This window comes from Centruroides sculpturatus, unplaced genomic scaffold (genome assembly GCF_000671375.1).
Source record: "Centruroides sculpturatus isolate CEXI.00-Female unplaced genomic scaffold, Cexi_2.0 scaffold559, whole genome shotgun sequence".
Lineage (NCBI taxonomy): Eukaryota > Metazoa > Arthropoda > Arachnida > Scorpiones > Buthidae > Centruroides > Centruroides sculpturatus.
In genome coordinates, this window is record NW_019384826.1 from 197,779 (window position 1) to 213,384 (window position 15,606).

General features: G+C 28.8%; 1 protein-coding gene across 1 annotated transcript in view; it reads right to left on the reverse strand.

The window, feature by feature from the left end:
• LOC111630024 (sodium leak channel non-selective protein-like) overlaps positions 1 to 15,606 on the reverse strand; it is an 83,683-nt gene that overhangs the window by 62,097 nt on the left and 5,980 nt on the right. The window contains exons 3-9 of the mRNA XM_023374024.1: positions 8,361 to 8,468; positions 4,706 to 4,891; positions 3,368 to 3,451; positions 2,811 to 2,950; positions 924 to 944; positions 771 to 785; positions 486 to 516 (exon numbers count right to left, since the gene is read on the reverse strand). Of these exons, the coding sequence (XP_023229792.1) occupies positions 486 to 516; positions 771 to 785; positions 924 to 944; positions 2,811 to 2,950; positions 3,368 to 3,451; positions 4,706 to 4,891; positions 8,361 to 8,465 (582 nt within the window). The 5' untranslated portion in view covers positions 8,466 to 8,468. The remainder of the gene's footprint in view (positions 1 to 485; positions 517 to 770; positions 786 to 923; positions 945 to 2,810; positions 2,951 to 3,367; positions 3,452 to 4,705; positions 4,892 to 8,360; positions 8,469 to 15,606) is intronic.

Below are 15,606 nucleotides of genomic sequence, written 5' to 3' on the forward strand. Positions count from 1 at the left end.
AATATAATATAATTATATTATATTAAAGCCTATATTATATTATAGTTAATTTGACCACCAGTATTTTCACTTTACCTTACTCCATCTATTTATTATGTTTAGGTTTTTTTACAATTTATGCATATTAGGCTTGTAAACTTCTTGTTAAATTTGTGTTAAATTCTACTTTAAATGTTTTTATAAGTGTATTTTTGGGGGTCTGGAATTGATTAATCTAATTTACATTATTTCTTAAAGGAAAAATTTGTTCAGCACTTAAACAGCCTTCTGGAAAAAATTAAGTTCAAGTACTGAAGTACCACTGTACATGTTTAAACAACAGAGACATGGACTTTTTCCAGAAAACGATTAAGGGTAATATCTTCTTAATCTTTCATACCAACCACCATCATTGTAGTTCATCTTTCCTTGATTGATCACTGGCATTTCACTTTCATTTGTTCAAATTTCTAAAACCAAATTATCTTAAAATATTTTTTTCAAACTATAAATGTAAGCATTATGAAAAATAAAAAACTTGCTAACTAAATGTGCAAGAGAAATTCCAATTCAAAAATTAAATTAATAACAGTTTTACTTACAGTGAAATAATTATTCACTGTAAGTAAAACTGTTTCAGTATTACATTGTATCCTATCCTAAGTCTCAAACATACATATTTACAAAAACAAGTTTCTTCTATTTAATGTTGTCAGGATCATTGAGGGGGAGAGCTAGGGATTTTTCTCTACCTCCGGGTAAAACTTAAGGGCTGTAGTTGTTCCCACTGCTATAAATTAATGTTACTTTTTACTAATAAAAAATAAATTTCTTGTAGTACAGTCGACCCCCCTATAAGATAGAGAGATACGTTCCATTCTTTAGGAATCCGATTTCTTACGAATCCTTCCAATCACAACCCGACATGTATCTAGTTTACGGACTACGGCTGTTTGAAAGATTTTCTTCCATAAAATTAATCGATTCTAGACTAATCCGACTCAACATTTCCAAAATACGTATATTTTTTTTTGGGAATAATCCGTATAGACTACGCTATAAACAAAAAATTGTAGGATTACTTACCGAGTGTCACCATTCAACATCACCATTGCTCAACATTGTTTTTGTCGCGGAACAGCTCAGCATACAGCGGCCGATTTCTAATAACTTATTTTTCTGAGAATAGTTCCTTGAACTTCGGAGACATCATTAATATAAATAATTTTAATCGCCGTTGAATAAGAAATGTTTCTTTCACAAGAAATGTATAAAATTACAGTACTGTATTAGACTTACGGTACCTAATTTACATACTGTACAGACGATAGTTAGCATAAAAATCTCCGTAGCGTGGTGCCACGCTAGACGGTGGAAATTATATATTTAATTATAACAAAGTTACAATAAGTTAATATATAATTATATATACAGTACCTAATTTATATATAATTAATATATNTAATGTATTATAAAATATTATCAAAGAAAAAAGTAACCAACTTAGGAAACTCACTAACAGTTTATGGTAGTTACATTTACATTAACTCTGAAAATTTGGTGTAGGCAGACAAAATATTTTTCTCAAAAAATTAATATTTTTGCATTAATTATTATGTTAATATAAGTCAAACTTCTTTAAGGTTTATAACAAAACCAATAAACTCCTGAATTCATTTGTAAACTACCTGATGAGGAACTCAGTTGTCTGAAAGTGTTAGAGTAACTTGTTAAATAAATGTGAACTTCATTAAAGCATATATTAAAACACTTCTTGTAAAATCAAAAACTCAATGTTCAATAATCAACAACTTAAAATGAAAACAGCTAAATAAAAAAATAAAGCTGGCAAGGTCTCTTACATGATTTTCCCAGCATTAATAAGCTACAAAGTTGAAATTATATGTGACACCATCTATTATAAGATTTCATTATAAAATAATTTTTACATTATTCATGATCATAAAAATGCAAAAGGCTTATATTTGAGGTAGAAATGTATTTTTAAAAAAATTATAAATGCTAATAATAAGTAAAATTTTCATTAATTCTGGCACCACTCAAGATATGACAAATGACCCCCCTTTTATCTTCCCACCTCCTTGACCTTTAACTATCAAAATTTAATATCATCAGTGCCTAATATACAGAAATAAATCTTTATTATCTTCTTGAAACCGTGTCATGTTCTATTTCTATTGCTTAGTTTCTATTGCTATTTCTTCGTTAAGTTGCACTACACTGTGTTGGGTAAGCAATAGAAATAAATCTGTCAAGTTTCAAAATTTTTAGCTCATTCAGTCTTGAGATATAATGCAAACTAGATGCTAACAGGCAAACAGACACAGAAGTTTGTAAGAACTTTTTTTACATTTTTGCACTTCTAAAGTGTCAAAATGCCTAGAAATGAAAAAAACCGGAGGACCAAAATTTGGCCAATCACCATACTTTACCTATGTCATATCCTATAATAGCCAAGAAAGTAAAATTACTAATAGTATTATTATATTATAATCTGGTAATTGATAAATTCTCACAAGATTATCAATTTAAACTTATTCTATTTCTATGAGAGATTAAAACTAATTGATATTTTAATTTTTTATCAATAAAACTCTTAAATAAAATATTAATTACCATTCAATTTATTATAAATATTCATGTACTACACATTTCTCTGTTGTCTTAGAGACAAAAGCACTAAAATATTTTTCTCAATCTTAAGAGATTGAGAAATATTTTTCTTTTTTGTGAAATAAGATATTAATTATATTGTTAATTATAAATATCCAATTACAGTAATTGTATTTAGAGAAAAGGTCATTACTTACTTAAATATTTGATTAATTCTTGATTTTGGCATAGAAAATTTTAAAAATACTCTTATGAAACGAATCATGATCAAAGGTCGAGGAGCTCGCAAGATGGACAAATAAGAGAACTTTGGCACTACGTGGGTAATTTCAAATACCTAAGTATGATATAATTCACATGATATGAAAAACAATATTTTTTAATTAGTAACAATTTAATTTTATTTAAATAAAATAAAATGTCTTTATATGTTTAATAATCAAACTGACAAACTCTTTTGAATCTCTAATAAATGCTTCAGGATTGACAAGATGTACATATTAGTTATAAACTTATTAGTCCAATACTAACTGATGTGCATAATCAATATTCATATAAGGTATAAAAAATTAAATACATTGGCTTTCATGAAATTTAATAAAAAAGGTAGTCTTTAATATAGTTTTACACTTAAGAATTCATTTATTAAATTTATTAATCTAAAAATTATTTTATTTAAAATTCTCATAAAAAATTCTTCATATACTTATAATTGATATTAATAATAATAAAAATGAAGTATTAGTTATATTACTTGAAGAATTACAGATATCCAAAGAAAAAACACCATAGTTGCATCAAACTGACACCATCTATCTTTTAAATATGGGACTTCACCCTATAATAAAAAATAATAAATGCTATATATATACATACATGCATACACATTTATATACAGTGAATCCTGGGTTTAGTGAACACTCATGTTTAGTAGATAAAACATCTATTTCTCACATAGTAATAGAACTATTGACACGTTTTTATCTTGAATAAGTAAACACTGCCCTATGCAGATAACAGACAAATATTTCCCATCTTTTTGCATTAAACATTGACACCAACACTCCCTTACATAATTGCAAGAGACCAAGTAACAGCTGATTTTAGTTAGTAGTTAGTTGTTGCTTGTTATTTCAACTGTTCAGTTTAGTGTGTTTGTGTGCTGTTTTGGATTGGTGCTCTTCTGTACCCTCAGATTCCTCATCATTCCTTTATTTGCTGCTTTTCCCCTGAACTGTTAACTGAAGGACTACATTCTCAAGATCCTCAATGGGAATTCTAGTTCTGATTTGTGAGGTACCAAAAATTTGTAATCTGTCTCTCTCCACAAAATGCAAATACCCTATGTAATGTGTTGTACCAACTTTTGTGCTGTCTAATAAATGTTTAATTTAAGTGTAGTGAATTGTTTTGAGTGACTACTTTCCAACTGAATCTCATCATTTCTTGCTCCATCCTCTTACCCCTAGTCTCACATATGAGACCACATTATTGCCATTCAAGAAAAATGCTCAAACTCATTGTCAGAAGGAAAGACCATCATAGAAACTCACAGTGGCACCTGGACCGTCACCCAGCTACCTTCACATAATGGAAGGAGGATTTAAAAAATTCAAAGAATTTTGAAAAAGAAAACGAGTCACTTATTAGAAAAATGGGAAATATCCTACTTGGGAAACCAAGACAGCATAATTGGTGATGTTATTTGCTAAGCTTGTGGTAGTTATAATTTTGAGTCCCCCATTCCATGCATGATCTTTAGAAAAATATAAAAGAAGTCTTTTATATTTTTCTAAATTAGTTAATCATAAATTTATATAGTAAAACGGCACTTAACACTTCTAGTACTAAATTATGCTAACTAATAATTACCAGCTAAAAATAACCCTATAATTTCAGAAATTCTTTGGTTATTTCTGAATTCTCTTCTTATCAAACATTCTTTTAAAAACAAAATTGTGTATAAAACTATCAGATATTGTAAAACATATAGCAATTTTTAACAGATATCTGGTCCCAAGAATGTCTGCTAAACCCAAATTCAACTTCATTTGTATAGATACATTTACTGGGTGTTCTTAAATATACTTACAGTGATCACACCTCTAATATGCATTTTGGCAATCATTTCCGCAGAAAACAAAAAAGTAACAAACAAATCACAACAAAATGTGATATAAATTAACGACTGATACTTCTCAAAGGTCTTTGTGGTATTCAAACTAACAGATACCAGGCTAACCAAGGCACAGAGACGAAGTAAACGCCTTACCCATATCTGAAAGAAAAAGTAACATTAAAATAATAAAGTAATCTTTTATAATAATATATAATAATTTAACAGTACAACTATTAAATTAATATATCTTGTATTTATTATTATTATGTACAGTACATGTAATATATAAACATTTCAAAGCTTGATAATTATATTAAAGCCAAACAATTACTGGATTAAAAATCAAGCTACATTGGTGCTACTATTAATAATTAAATACTGAGTAATTTGGCACCATCTCTTATCAAAATTAATAATTACAAATTAATATTTATTAAATAATTTAGAAAATTCTGAAAGAAAAGAATTGGCCCAGAGCATGACTTGAACCTGGCAACTGCCACTTACCATGCAAATTAAATATGTCTGGAAGCAAGGTCCAGATAGCGTGACTAGTCACGCTATCTGGACCTTGCTTCCAGACATATTTAATTTGCATGGTAAGTGGCAGTTGCCAGGTTCAAGTCATGCTCTGGGCCAATTCTTTTCTTTCAGAATTTTCTAAATTATTTAATAAATATTAATTTGTAATTATTAATTTTGATAAGAGATGGTGCCAAATTACTCAGTATTTAATTATTAATAGTAGCACCAATGTAGCTTGATTTTTAATCCAGTAATTGTTTGGCTTTAATATAATTATCAAGCTTTGAAATGTTTATATATTACATGTACTGTACATAATAATAATAAATACAAGATATATTAATTTAATAGTTGTACTGTTAAATTATTATATATTATTATAAAAGATTACTTTATTATTTTAATGTTACTTTTTCTTTCAGATATGGGTAAGGCGTTTACTTCGTCTCTGTGCCTTGGTTAGCCTGGTATCTGTTAGTTTGAATACCACAAAGACCTTTGAGAAGTATCAGTCGTTAATTTATATCACATTTTGTTGTGATTTGTTTGTTACTTTTTTGTTTTCTGCGGAAATGATTGCCAAAATGCATATTAGAGGTGTGATCACTGTAAGTATATTTAAGAACACCCAGTAAATGTATCTATACAAATGAAGTTGAATTTGGGTTTAGCAGACATTCTTGGGACCAGATATCTGTTAAAAATTGCTATATGTTTTACAATATCTGATAGTTTTATACACAATTTTGTTTTTAAAAGAATGTTTGATAAGAAGAGAATTCAGAAATAACCAAAGAATTTCTGAAATTATAGGGTTATTTTTAGCTGGTAATTATTAGTTAGCATAATTTAGTACTAGAAGTGTTAAGTGCCGTTTTACTATATAAATTTATGATTAACTAATTTAGAAAAATATAAAAGACTTCTTTTATATTTTTCTAAAGATCATGCATGGAATGGGGGACTCAAAATTATAACTACCACAAGCTTAGCAAATAACATCACCAATTATGCTGTCTTGGTTTCCCAAGTAGGATATTTCCCATTTTTCTAATAAGTGACTCGTTTTCTTTTTCAAAATTCTTTGAATTTTTTAAATCCTCCTTCCATTATGTGAAGGTAGCTGGGTGACGGTCCAGGTGCCACTGTGAGTTTCTATGATGGTCTTTCCTTCTGACAATGAGTTTGAGCATTTTTCTTGAATGGCAATAATGTGGTCTCATATGTGAGACTAGGGGTAAGAGGATGGAGCAAGAAATGATGAGATTCAGTTGGAAAGTAGTCACTCAAAACAATTCACTACACTTAAATTAAACATTTATTAGACAGCACAAAAGTTGGTACAACACATTACATAGGGTATTTGCATTTTGTGGAGAGAGACAGATTACAAATTTTTGGTACCTCACAAATCAGAACTAGAATTCCCATTGAGGATCTTGAGAATGTAGTCCTTCAGTTAACAGTTCAGGGGAAAAGCAGCAAATAAAGGAATGATGAGGAATCTGAGGGTACAGAAGAGCACCAATCCAAAACAGCACACAAACACACTAAACTGAACAGTTGAAATAACAANTTAATATATAATTATATGTACAGTACCTAATTTATATATAATTTATATAATACTGTCCAGACGATAGAAATCTCTCCGTAGCGTGGCGCTACGGACGGCGGGAAAGTAGTTCGGCTGCCCGATGACGTTTGAGGTAATTATAGGGAATTTTTACTGTTTTTTACGGATACCGGTCACAATTTTTTCGTAGTTTTATAGGAATCGTAATTATAGGGGGGTCGACTGTACTTTTGCAAGATTTATGATATTGGGATCCCATTGAGAGGGTTTGTTGCTGTAAATAGATTAAAAAAATTAAATCTTTGTTTCTTTATTGACAAAAACAGTCTTAAAGAAACATTCCATGTTTTTACTTTGTTAAAAAAAAAAAAGGATCCACTCTATTCCTGGGCCTCTTACAAGCTCTTGATGACCCTGGATGCCATTACATTTCTTTGAAATGTCTTTCTCACACAGACAGACTATAAAATTACTGTAGTTTCAATTTATAAAATCCTCACAATCATTTACCTTTTATTCATCATTACATTAACTTTAAAGACTGCTTTGTTAAGTTGGATGCAAATTCACACAGGTAACAAAATTAAGGCAACATTGAATGTGAACAACAGGCTCAATCATCAACCAATCACCCATTTAAATTGTGAAAGTCAAAAGAGGTGACTGGTATCAGTAATTGTTAATGTCAATGTCATCTTAATTTTGCCACCTATATGCATCAGCCTTTAAGACTTCCTCTTTTAGTTGTTAATTTTCAGAATTAAAGAAAGTCAAGTGGAAAAAATATTTGTAAACCAACAAATTTAATACTTTAATTGATAAATTTTTAAATATAAAATAATTGTAAACTGAATAAATAAAATAATTATTCAATTTATTATTATTTTTAAAAAAATGTTTATAACATATAAAATTATGCACACAAACTATGATATTAGTCATATGCACTGGTGGCCCAAGCAAAGTTAGCGTCTTTGTTCTGATGCATCCAAAACATGACTTTTGGTTGCATCAGAAGTTTGTTTATAGTTAAATGGGGTCTCTGCTCCCTAAGCTTTCCATATTTGCTCTTAAATTTTATTTATCTAACACCATTCTCAAGATTAAGTAAAGACAGACAGATGACAATGGGAATTTATAGGTCTACAATTTTTTTAAATTACAGCCCAATGAGACAATTAAGGTGTCACTAAAATAGATTTTAAAAAATAAATATATTAGGAATAAATTAAAAAACACAAGTGAAAAACAAAACACACAAAGCTGTAATAAATTATTATTGTTATTTTTTTTATCTGTGAGAAAAATAAATTAACTACTATAAATTTATACAATTGGAAAAATTAAAATAATAATTTCTGAAGTCAATTTCATAATAATTTATGAAGTCAATTTCATAAACTATACTTCATAAATAATAATTTGTGAATAATAATAATTGACTTAAAATAATAATTTATGAAGTCAATTTCATAAACTATCAAAATTTTATGATAAATTTAAATGAGTAATAAAAATAAAACTAACCATATTCACCCATTCTATATCAGTATTTTCATTCAATGTTTCATCTGGTCCATAATCAGCCAAGGTCACCTCCCCTCTCATACTCTGCTTACGACCTAACATCATTTTCTGAAGGAAAAAAAAATATATAGTTAAATGATATTTAAATATAAAATATTATTTATGATGTTTTATTTACTATATTTTATTATTATTGTAATTTTTATAATTAATTTTAAGAACTGTAAAAATATTAAAAACTTTTTACCAGGTTCTTTTAGAAAACGTACAAAAATTTATGCTTATATTTTATTACTCTTTCTCTGAACTGTAACATTATAAATAGAATATAAAACAATTTTTTAATGATACTAATACATTTCAATTGCAGTTAGTATTGCTATATGTGAGATAACATCAGAATCAGTATAGGGTATCTAGTTTGTATCAGTTGAACACATGCTCTACATATGATAAAAATTAACAATTAATGTCTCACAGAAAACCTGATAAACATACAAGACAAATTTCTTAAATATAATAAACAATTAAACAAGTAATTAGTTTATCATCATTTTTTAAATGTTAACTAAGAATATTTTAAAACAAAAACCATATATGACTGTGAATGAGTTGTCCTGTAATCATATACTTTACATGTGCTTTGTATCAAATTTTCCTGAACTTGAAGAACTGGGACTAAGTTCTCCAGGGTCTGTTACTGCTCTTGGGCAAGGAAATGAGATTAAGCAAACAAAAGATGAGGGAGTAATGGCAGTTCTGGCTGAGAGGTTAAGCAAGAGAAACATGCAAAGAGAAAAGAAAAATAAGGAAATGTGAGTTTAAAAAAGTGAGGGAAAGTGTACAGATGATAGCTTGTATTATGAGTCATAAAATATTTTATTTATGTGATTGTCCTATTGTTGGGAATTTTGTGTTTCTGTATAATTATTTTGTAGACTGTCACTTTGTATGTATTGAAATTATGTATGCAACCATTCTTCTGTGAAGAATATTGTAACCTTGTTAATGGCTATTGAGTATCATATCCATAAACCTGTGTCATACTTTTTTAATTTGTAAAAAATAAAAAAGTGAGGTTTTCTTTGGTCCATACTTTAGGTCCATACTTTTGGTCCATTACTTATATGCTTTCCTCTTCTCACATTTGTATAATAAAACTTTACATATGCATTTGTGTTAAATTTTTTAATGAAATCAAAACTTTTAAAACAATGTAAAAATTATTATTTGAACTTATAATGGTTATTGAATATTTTATTTTCAAATTTTAAATAAATATGTATTTAATTTTAAAAATAAATTCATTATTAAATCAAAAACTTCTACAGGCTATCAGAAAACTGTTGTTGTTAAAGGTTAATCATAAAATTATTTTATCTGATAGCCACTATATTTCTAAAGTTAAAACATTTGTTCAGTAAAAGTTTCCTTGTTATGTATGTGTATATTTAAGTTTTTTTTAATCTATAATAAATGTTTTCATAAGTTATTGATTAAAATTCAAACAATATACCAAAAATATATTCGAGTTGTACAGTAATACCGTGACTTACGTGAACCCGGAGTTACGCAATTTTCAAATCTCGTCAATTTGTCTTTTGTTTGAGCGCCACGCAACTCTTGATTACTCACTCCCCCCACGCTATTGTTCATCTTACATGTTCAGATATGTTGTGCGGAATTGACACATAGCTACAATTTATTTTGTGTTATTTATATCTGTGTTTGTTATATCTATGGAGACTTGAGAGACTATGTGGGGATTTCTTGTAACTGTGAACGAATCAAAAGATGAGATAAGATTAATGAAAACATTTATTAGCTTACATACATCTGATTTGGATTTTACACAAATTGCGAAATTATACTCCAACTTATGCGAATTCGACTTACGCAGTTATCGCTCAGTCCCACCTATCATGCAAGTTCAGGGTATTACTGTACTTACAAAAATGTTATTTAACTGACAATGTTTACCTTACAAATACATATAAAATACATTGTGCTGTTCACCCCTCTGCAAACAGCACTGTTTAACACTGCAGTGTCATCTCCCATTCTGAGAACAATATCATTTGTTTGACAGCTGCATCTCATGATACAATGAAATGTTTGATATAGCACTGCACTTTTTAGCAGTGCAATCACAAATACTATAGCCACATGGTAGGAATTACTTATTGGATCATCAGAAGTGTGTAGTACTCCATGATTTATAAATATTAATATGGAAAAAAAATTTGAATCTTAAATTGATTTATTTTATGAATACAATATATTATATGCATATAATTTGTTATGTACTCTCAAATTAGACAGCCCTGGTAATGCAAATAATATTTATTTTTAATATGGAAGCTCTTTTAAGTCTATCCTGTGCTTTAGAACAATTTAAATAATCTATAGTATGATATTAATTATTGCATTATATCATCCAAAAAATGCTATAATTTCAACTGATTAATAAACTTGACAGCTTTCTATTACAGTATTATTTTGAGAAACATTTTAATAAATATCCAAATAGAATAATTTAAATTGAAAAAATTTTTTATTAAAATACNAACACCATAGTTGCATCAAACTGACACCATCTATCTTTTAAATATGGGACTTCACCCTATAATAAAAAATAATAAATGCTATATATATACATACATGCATACACATTTATATACAGTGAATCCTGGGTTTAGTGAACACTCATGTTTAGTAGATAAAACATCTATTTCTCACATAGTAATAGAACTATTGACACGTTTTTATCTTGAATAAGTAAACACTGCCCTATGCAGATAACAGACAAATATTTCCCATCTTTTTGCATTAAACATTGACACCAACACTCCCTTACATAATTGCAAGAGACCAAGTAACAGCTGATTTTAGTTAGTAGTTAGTTGTTGCTTGTTATTTCAACTGTTCAGTTTAGTGTGTTTGTGTGCTGTTTTGGATTGGTGCTCTTCTGTACCCTCAGATTCCTCATCATTCCTTTATTTGCTGCTTTTCCCCTGAACTGTTAACTGAAGGACTACATTCTCAAGATCCTCAATGGGAATTCTAGTTCTGATTTGTGAGGTACCAAAAATTTGTAATCTGTCTCTCTCCACAAAATGCAAATACCCTATGTAATGTGTTGTACCAACTTTTGTGCTGTCTAATAAATGTTTAATTTAAGTGTAGTGAATTGTTTTGAGTGACTACTTTCCAACTGAATCTCATCATTTCTTGCTCCATCCTCTTACCCCTAGTCTCACATATGAGACCACATTATTGCCATTCAAGAAAAATGCTCAAACTCATTGTCAGAAGGAAAGACCATCATAGAAACTCACAGTGGCACCTGGACCGTCACCCAGCTACCTTCACATAATGGAAGGAGGATTTAAAAAATTCAAAGAATTTTGAAAAAGAAAACGAGTCACTTATTAGAAAAATGGGAAATATCCTACTTGGGAAACCAAGACAGCATAATTGGTGATGTTATTTGCTAAGCTTGTGGTAGTTATAATTTTGAGTCCCCCATTCCATGCATGATCTTTAGAAAAATATAAAAGAAGTCTTTTATATTTTTCTAAATTAGTTAATCATAAATTTATATAGTAAAACGGCACTTAACACTTCTAGTACTAAATTATGCTAACTAATAATTACCAGCTAAAAATAACCCTATAATTTCAGAAATTCTTTGGTTATTTCTGAATTCTCTTCTTATCAAACATTCTTTTAAAAACAAAATTGTGTATAAAACTATCAGATATTGTAAAACATATAGCAATTTTTAACAGATATCTGGTCCCAAGAATGTCTGCTAAACCCAAATTCAACTTCATTTGTATAGATACATTTACTGGGTGTTCTTAAATATACTTACAGTGATCACACCTCTAATATGCATTTTGGCAATCATTTCCGCAGAAAACAAAAAAGTAACAAACAAATCACAACAAAATGTGATATAAATTAACGACTGATACTTCTCAAAGGTCTTTGTGGTATTCAAACTAACAGATACCAGGCTAACCAAGGCACAGAGACGAAGTAAACGCCTTACCCATATCTGAAAGAAAAAGTAACATTAAAATAATAAAGTAATCTTTTATAATAATATATAATAATTTAAATAAAACTTTATATTATTATTAAAACCAGAAAGCAAACTATAATTAACAATAATACATATCACATAAAACATGACTATAATTCTAAGTTTTAGATCAATAAATAAAAGTGAATACATACACAGCCAAACTATAAGTTGTATATTTCTTTCAATAAATAATCATTGGTTGTAAACATTGTAACTCAAAAAAAAAAAATTATATACATTTATAGATAACTGTAAAATATCAAATAGCCTAGATGTTCTAAATATACTGAATTAATAGACCTACATAAGCAATAATTTTAAATATTTCTATCTTAATATTTTAAATTTAAAATTCATTTTAAAAATATGATTTTAAATTAGAAGAAATACAAATAATAAAACAATGTTTATAACTATAATGAAATAAATATAACAGTTCATACAGTACAACTTGTCTAAATGAATTTTCTGCAAAAGAGAAATCTGTCTAAATGGAATATAAATCTCAGAACAAAACGATTTACTATATACAATATTATACGAGGATCATTCTAAAAGTAAAGAACATTTGTTTCTCTAGATATTTTTATTTAAGATAATGAAACAAAACCTATTTTACAACACATATGATACCTTAGCTATATTTCTACATAGTTGCCATACAAATTTAAACATTTGTCTTAGCGTATCAGCTTATCATCAGCTTTTCTATGCCTTCTGCACACTTAGTTACCACCAAGTTCTTGATTCAGTCATTAACGGCCTCTTTCAGTTCGTTGTCACTTCCATAGTAATTCCTGGCTAAAAAATCCTTCAATTTTGGGAAAAGATGTAATCACTCGGAGCTTAGTCCGGGCTATAAGAAGGATGTTCAAAAACTTTCCACTTAAACTGCTGAAGCAAGTTCTTTGTCAATGCAGCAGCATGCAGAAGTGTAGTGTGTTATCCTGAAGAAGCACAATGCCTATGGACAACAATCCCTACTGTTTGTTTCGAATTGAAGCTTCATTCATCACATTACCATAAACCTCGGTTATCTGTCTGTAATTTTCGATAGGGTGGACTTTTTTTGCATTCAAAAAGCGTACTACACTATGAACCTCACACTTCGCAGGATCTTTAATTTTGTCACACATTTCAAAGTCACACTGTAAATAGTAAACGATCATTGTGGCTCACTGTTAGTATCAGACTGGCGCGAAAACATGGGAAGGTTCATGACGCGGCAGTGGAGTGTGGTGGGAGAACTGAACGGCTTATCAGATCAAAGCATTCTTTTCTTTTAGAACGACCCTCATAGTTACTCAAGTACTACAATGCACCCCATTTTTTAAATACTAATTAAACAAAAAATATTTGACAAATTTAATTTATTGCATGTTTAAGAAATTTTGCTAATTTATGATTATAACACCACAGCAGTCTTCACTCTCACTATTTTGTTGCATTCAATTTCATGGCACTCAGTTTACAAGGCCACATAGTAGTAAGAGATAATATTATGAATTAATTTAGTAATTATATGAAAATAAGACTTCTTTACATTGTTTAATTTGAATCTAAAGTGAAAACTATTAATTGATCAATAATTTAAACTTAGTTTAAATTGTTTAAACTAAGAGATAATACAGGTATAAAAATGATTTACTATTAGTTTCAGCTGTATATTTAACATTTTATTTATCCTCATTTTCACAGAATTATTCATGCCAAAATGTTTGCTAATGTTGCTTTTAACTACTGACTACAGACTTATTTATTTTACATTTAATCAGAACTGTCAATGGGCAATAGATTTCCCCCCACAAAGAAAGATATATAAAGATAAATGAGATACAAATTGATAAAAGAGTCCACCAGTGGCCAAGCAGTTCCATTCCCTGAACACTGGGAGTTCGATCGTGGGTTCATGCCTTGCCAGGACGGGCTGGCCATATGGAGTTTTCCAGATTTTCTCCACATCTGTAATGTATGAATAAGGGCCAGTTACCCTTAAAAACACTTCCCAGAAGGCATTCCACCTAGGCAGATCACCCAAGTGTTGCGTTGCCGTAACTTAATAAACAAACAAACAATTGATAAAAGAAAATAAAATTTACACATTATGTAAAAATCGTTGGAATGAATGTTTGTATTTTGTAAAGTCTTGATGAAGGTGTTGTTCAACAGGCAACATGTATTCAATGAAACTATAAAAAAACAAAAAAAAAGGATCTATAACATAATGCTAATCAATAAAAAATGGTATGTAAAAATGATCTGACACCCTTAGATTATTACATGTTCCGATCTTTACAAAATTTTTTAAACAGTAAAACAATTAATTCAAATGAGGATGCCAAAAACCACCACTTGAATCAGTTTTTTGTAAGCAAAGATCAGAACTTTTATGAGCATGGAATCTTGATCATAAAAAGTTCAGAAAGATGGCAAAAGATGGACCAAAATGGTCAAAATGGAGGTATACTGAGCTTCACCAATTGCATCACTAAATTTGTTTTGAATAAACTACACACACTGACTTTTTTTTTTTTCTTTTGGAAAAGTGCATGGACTATACAATTAAATTTTATGCAATTAGTTCACAAAAAAATAATTTTGTGAACTAATTGCATAACAACCTGAGTAAAGTGGAATTTTTCACAACAGCAGCAACTAAATTCTGTATCATAATTAATGCTGTAATTTGTGGGTATAGATCATGTCAACTTCTGGGTGACAAGAGTTATTGTTTATCATTTTTTTCTTTGTTAAGATTGTATTTTCATTGTCTGGAAAGTAACAACTCTGACAGTATAGCATACAGCACTGCTGTTTCTTCCCATCTCCCTAAAAGAGTTAATTATTTTGAACTACATTAAAAATTTTTGTTTATGAAATAAAATGAATAGATAGTAAATTTCAAAATTATTTAATTACAACAGAACTCAATATTTTATAATATTTTCAAAAGTAATGATAATTAACAATATAATAAACTCCTATTGATTCACTGATTAATAATTCATCCTATTGATTACTGATTAATAATAAACTCCATATAAAATTGTGATAATCTGATTATATTGTATATGAATATTGTATATCATCTGTATAATATAATGGTCTTGATTGGTTGCAAGTTAATTTCAATTTTCAGTTTCTAATTTTTCA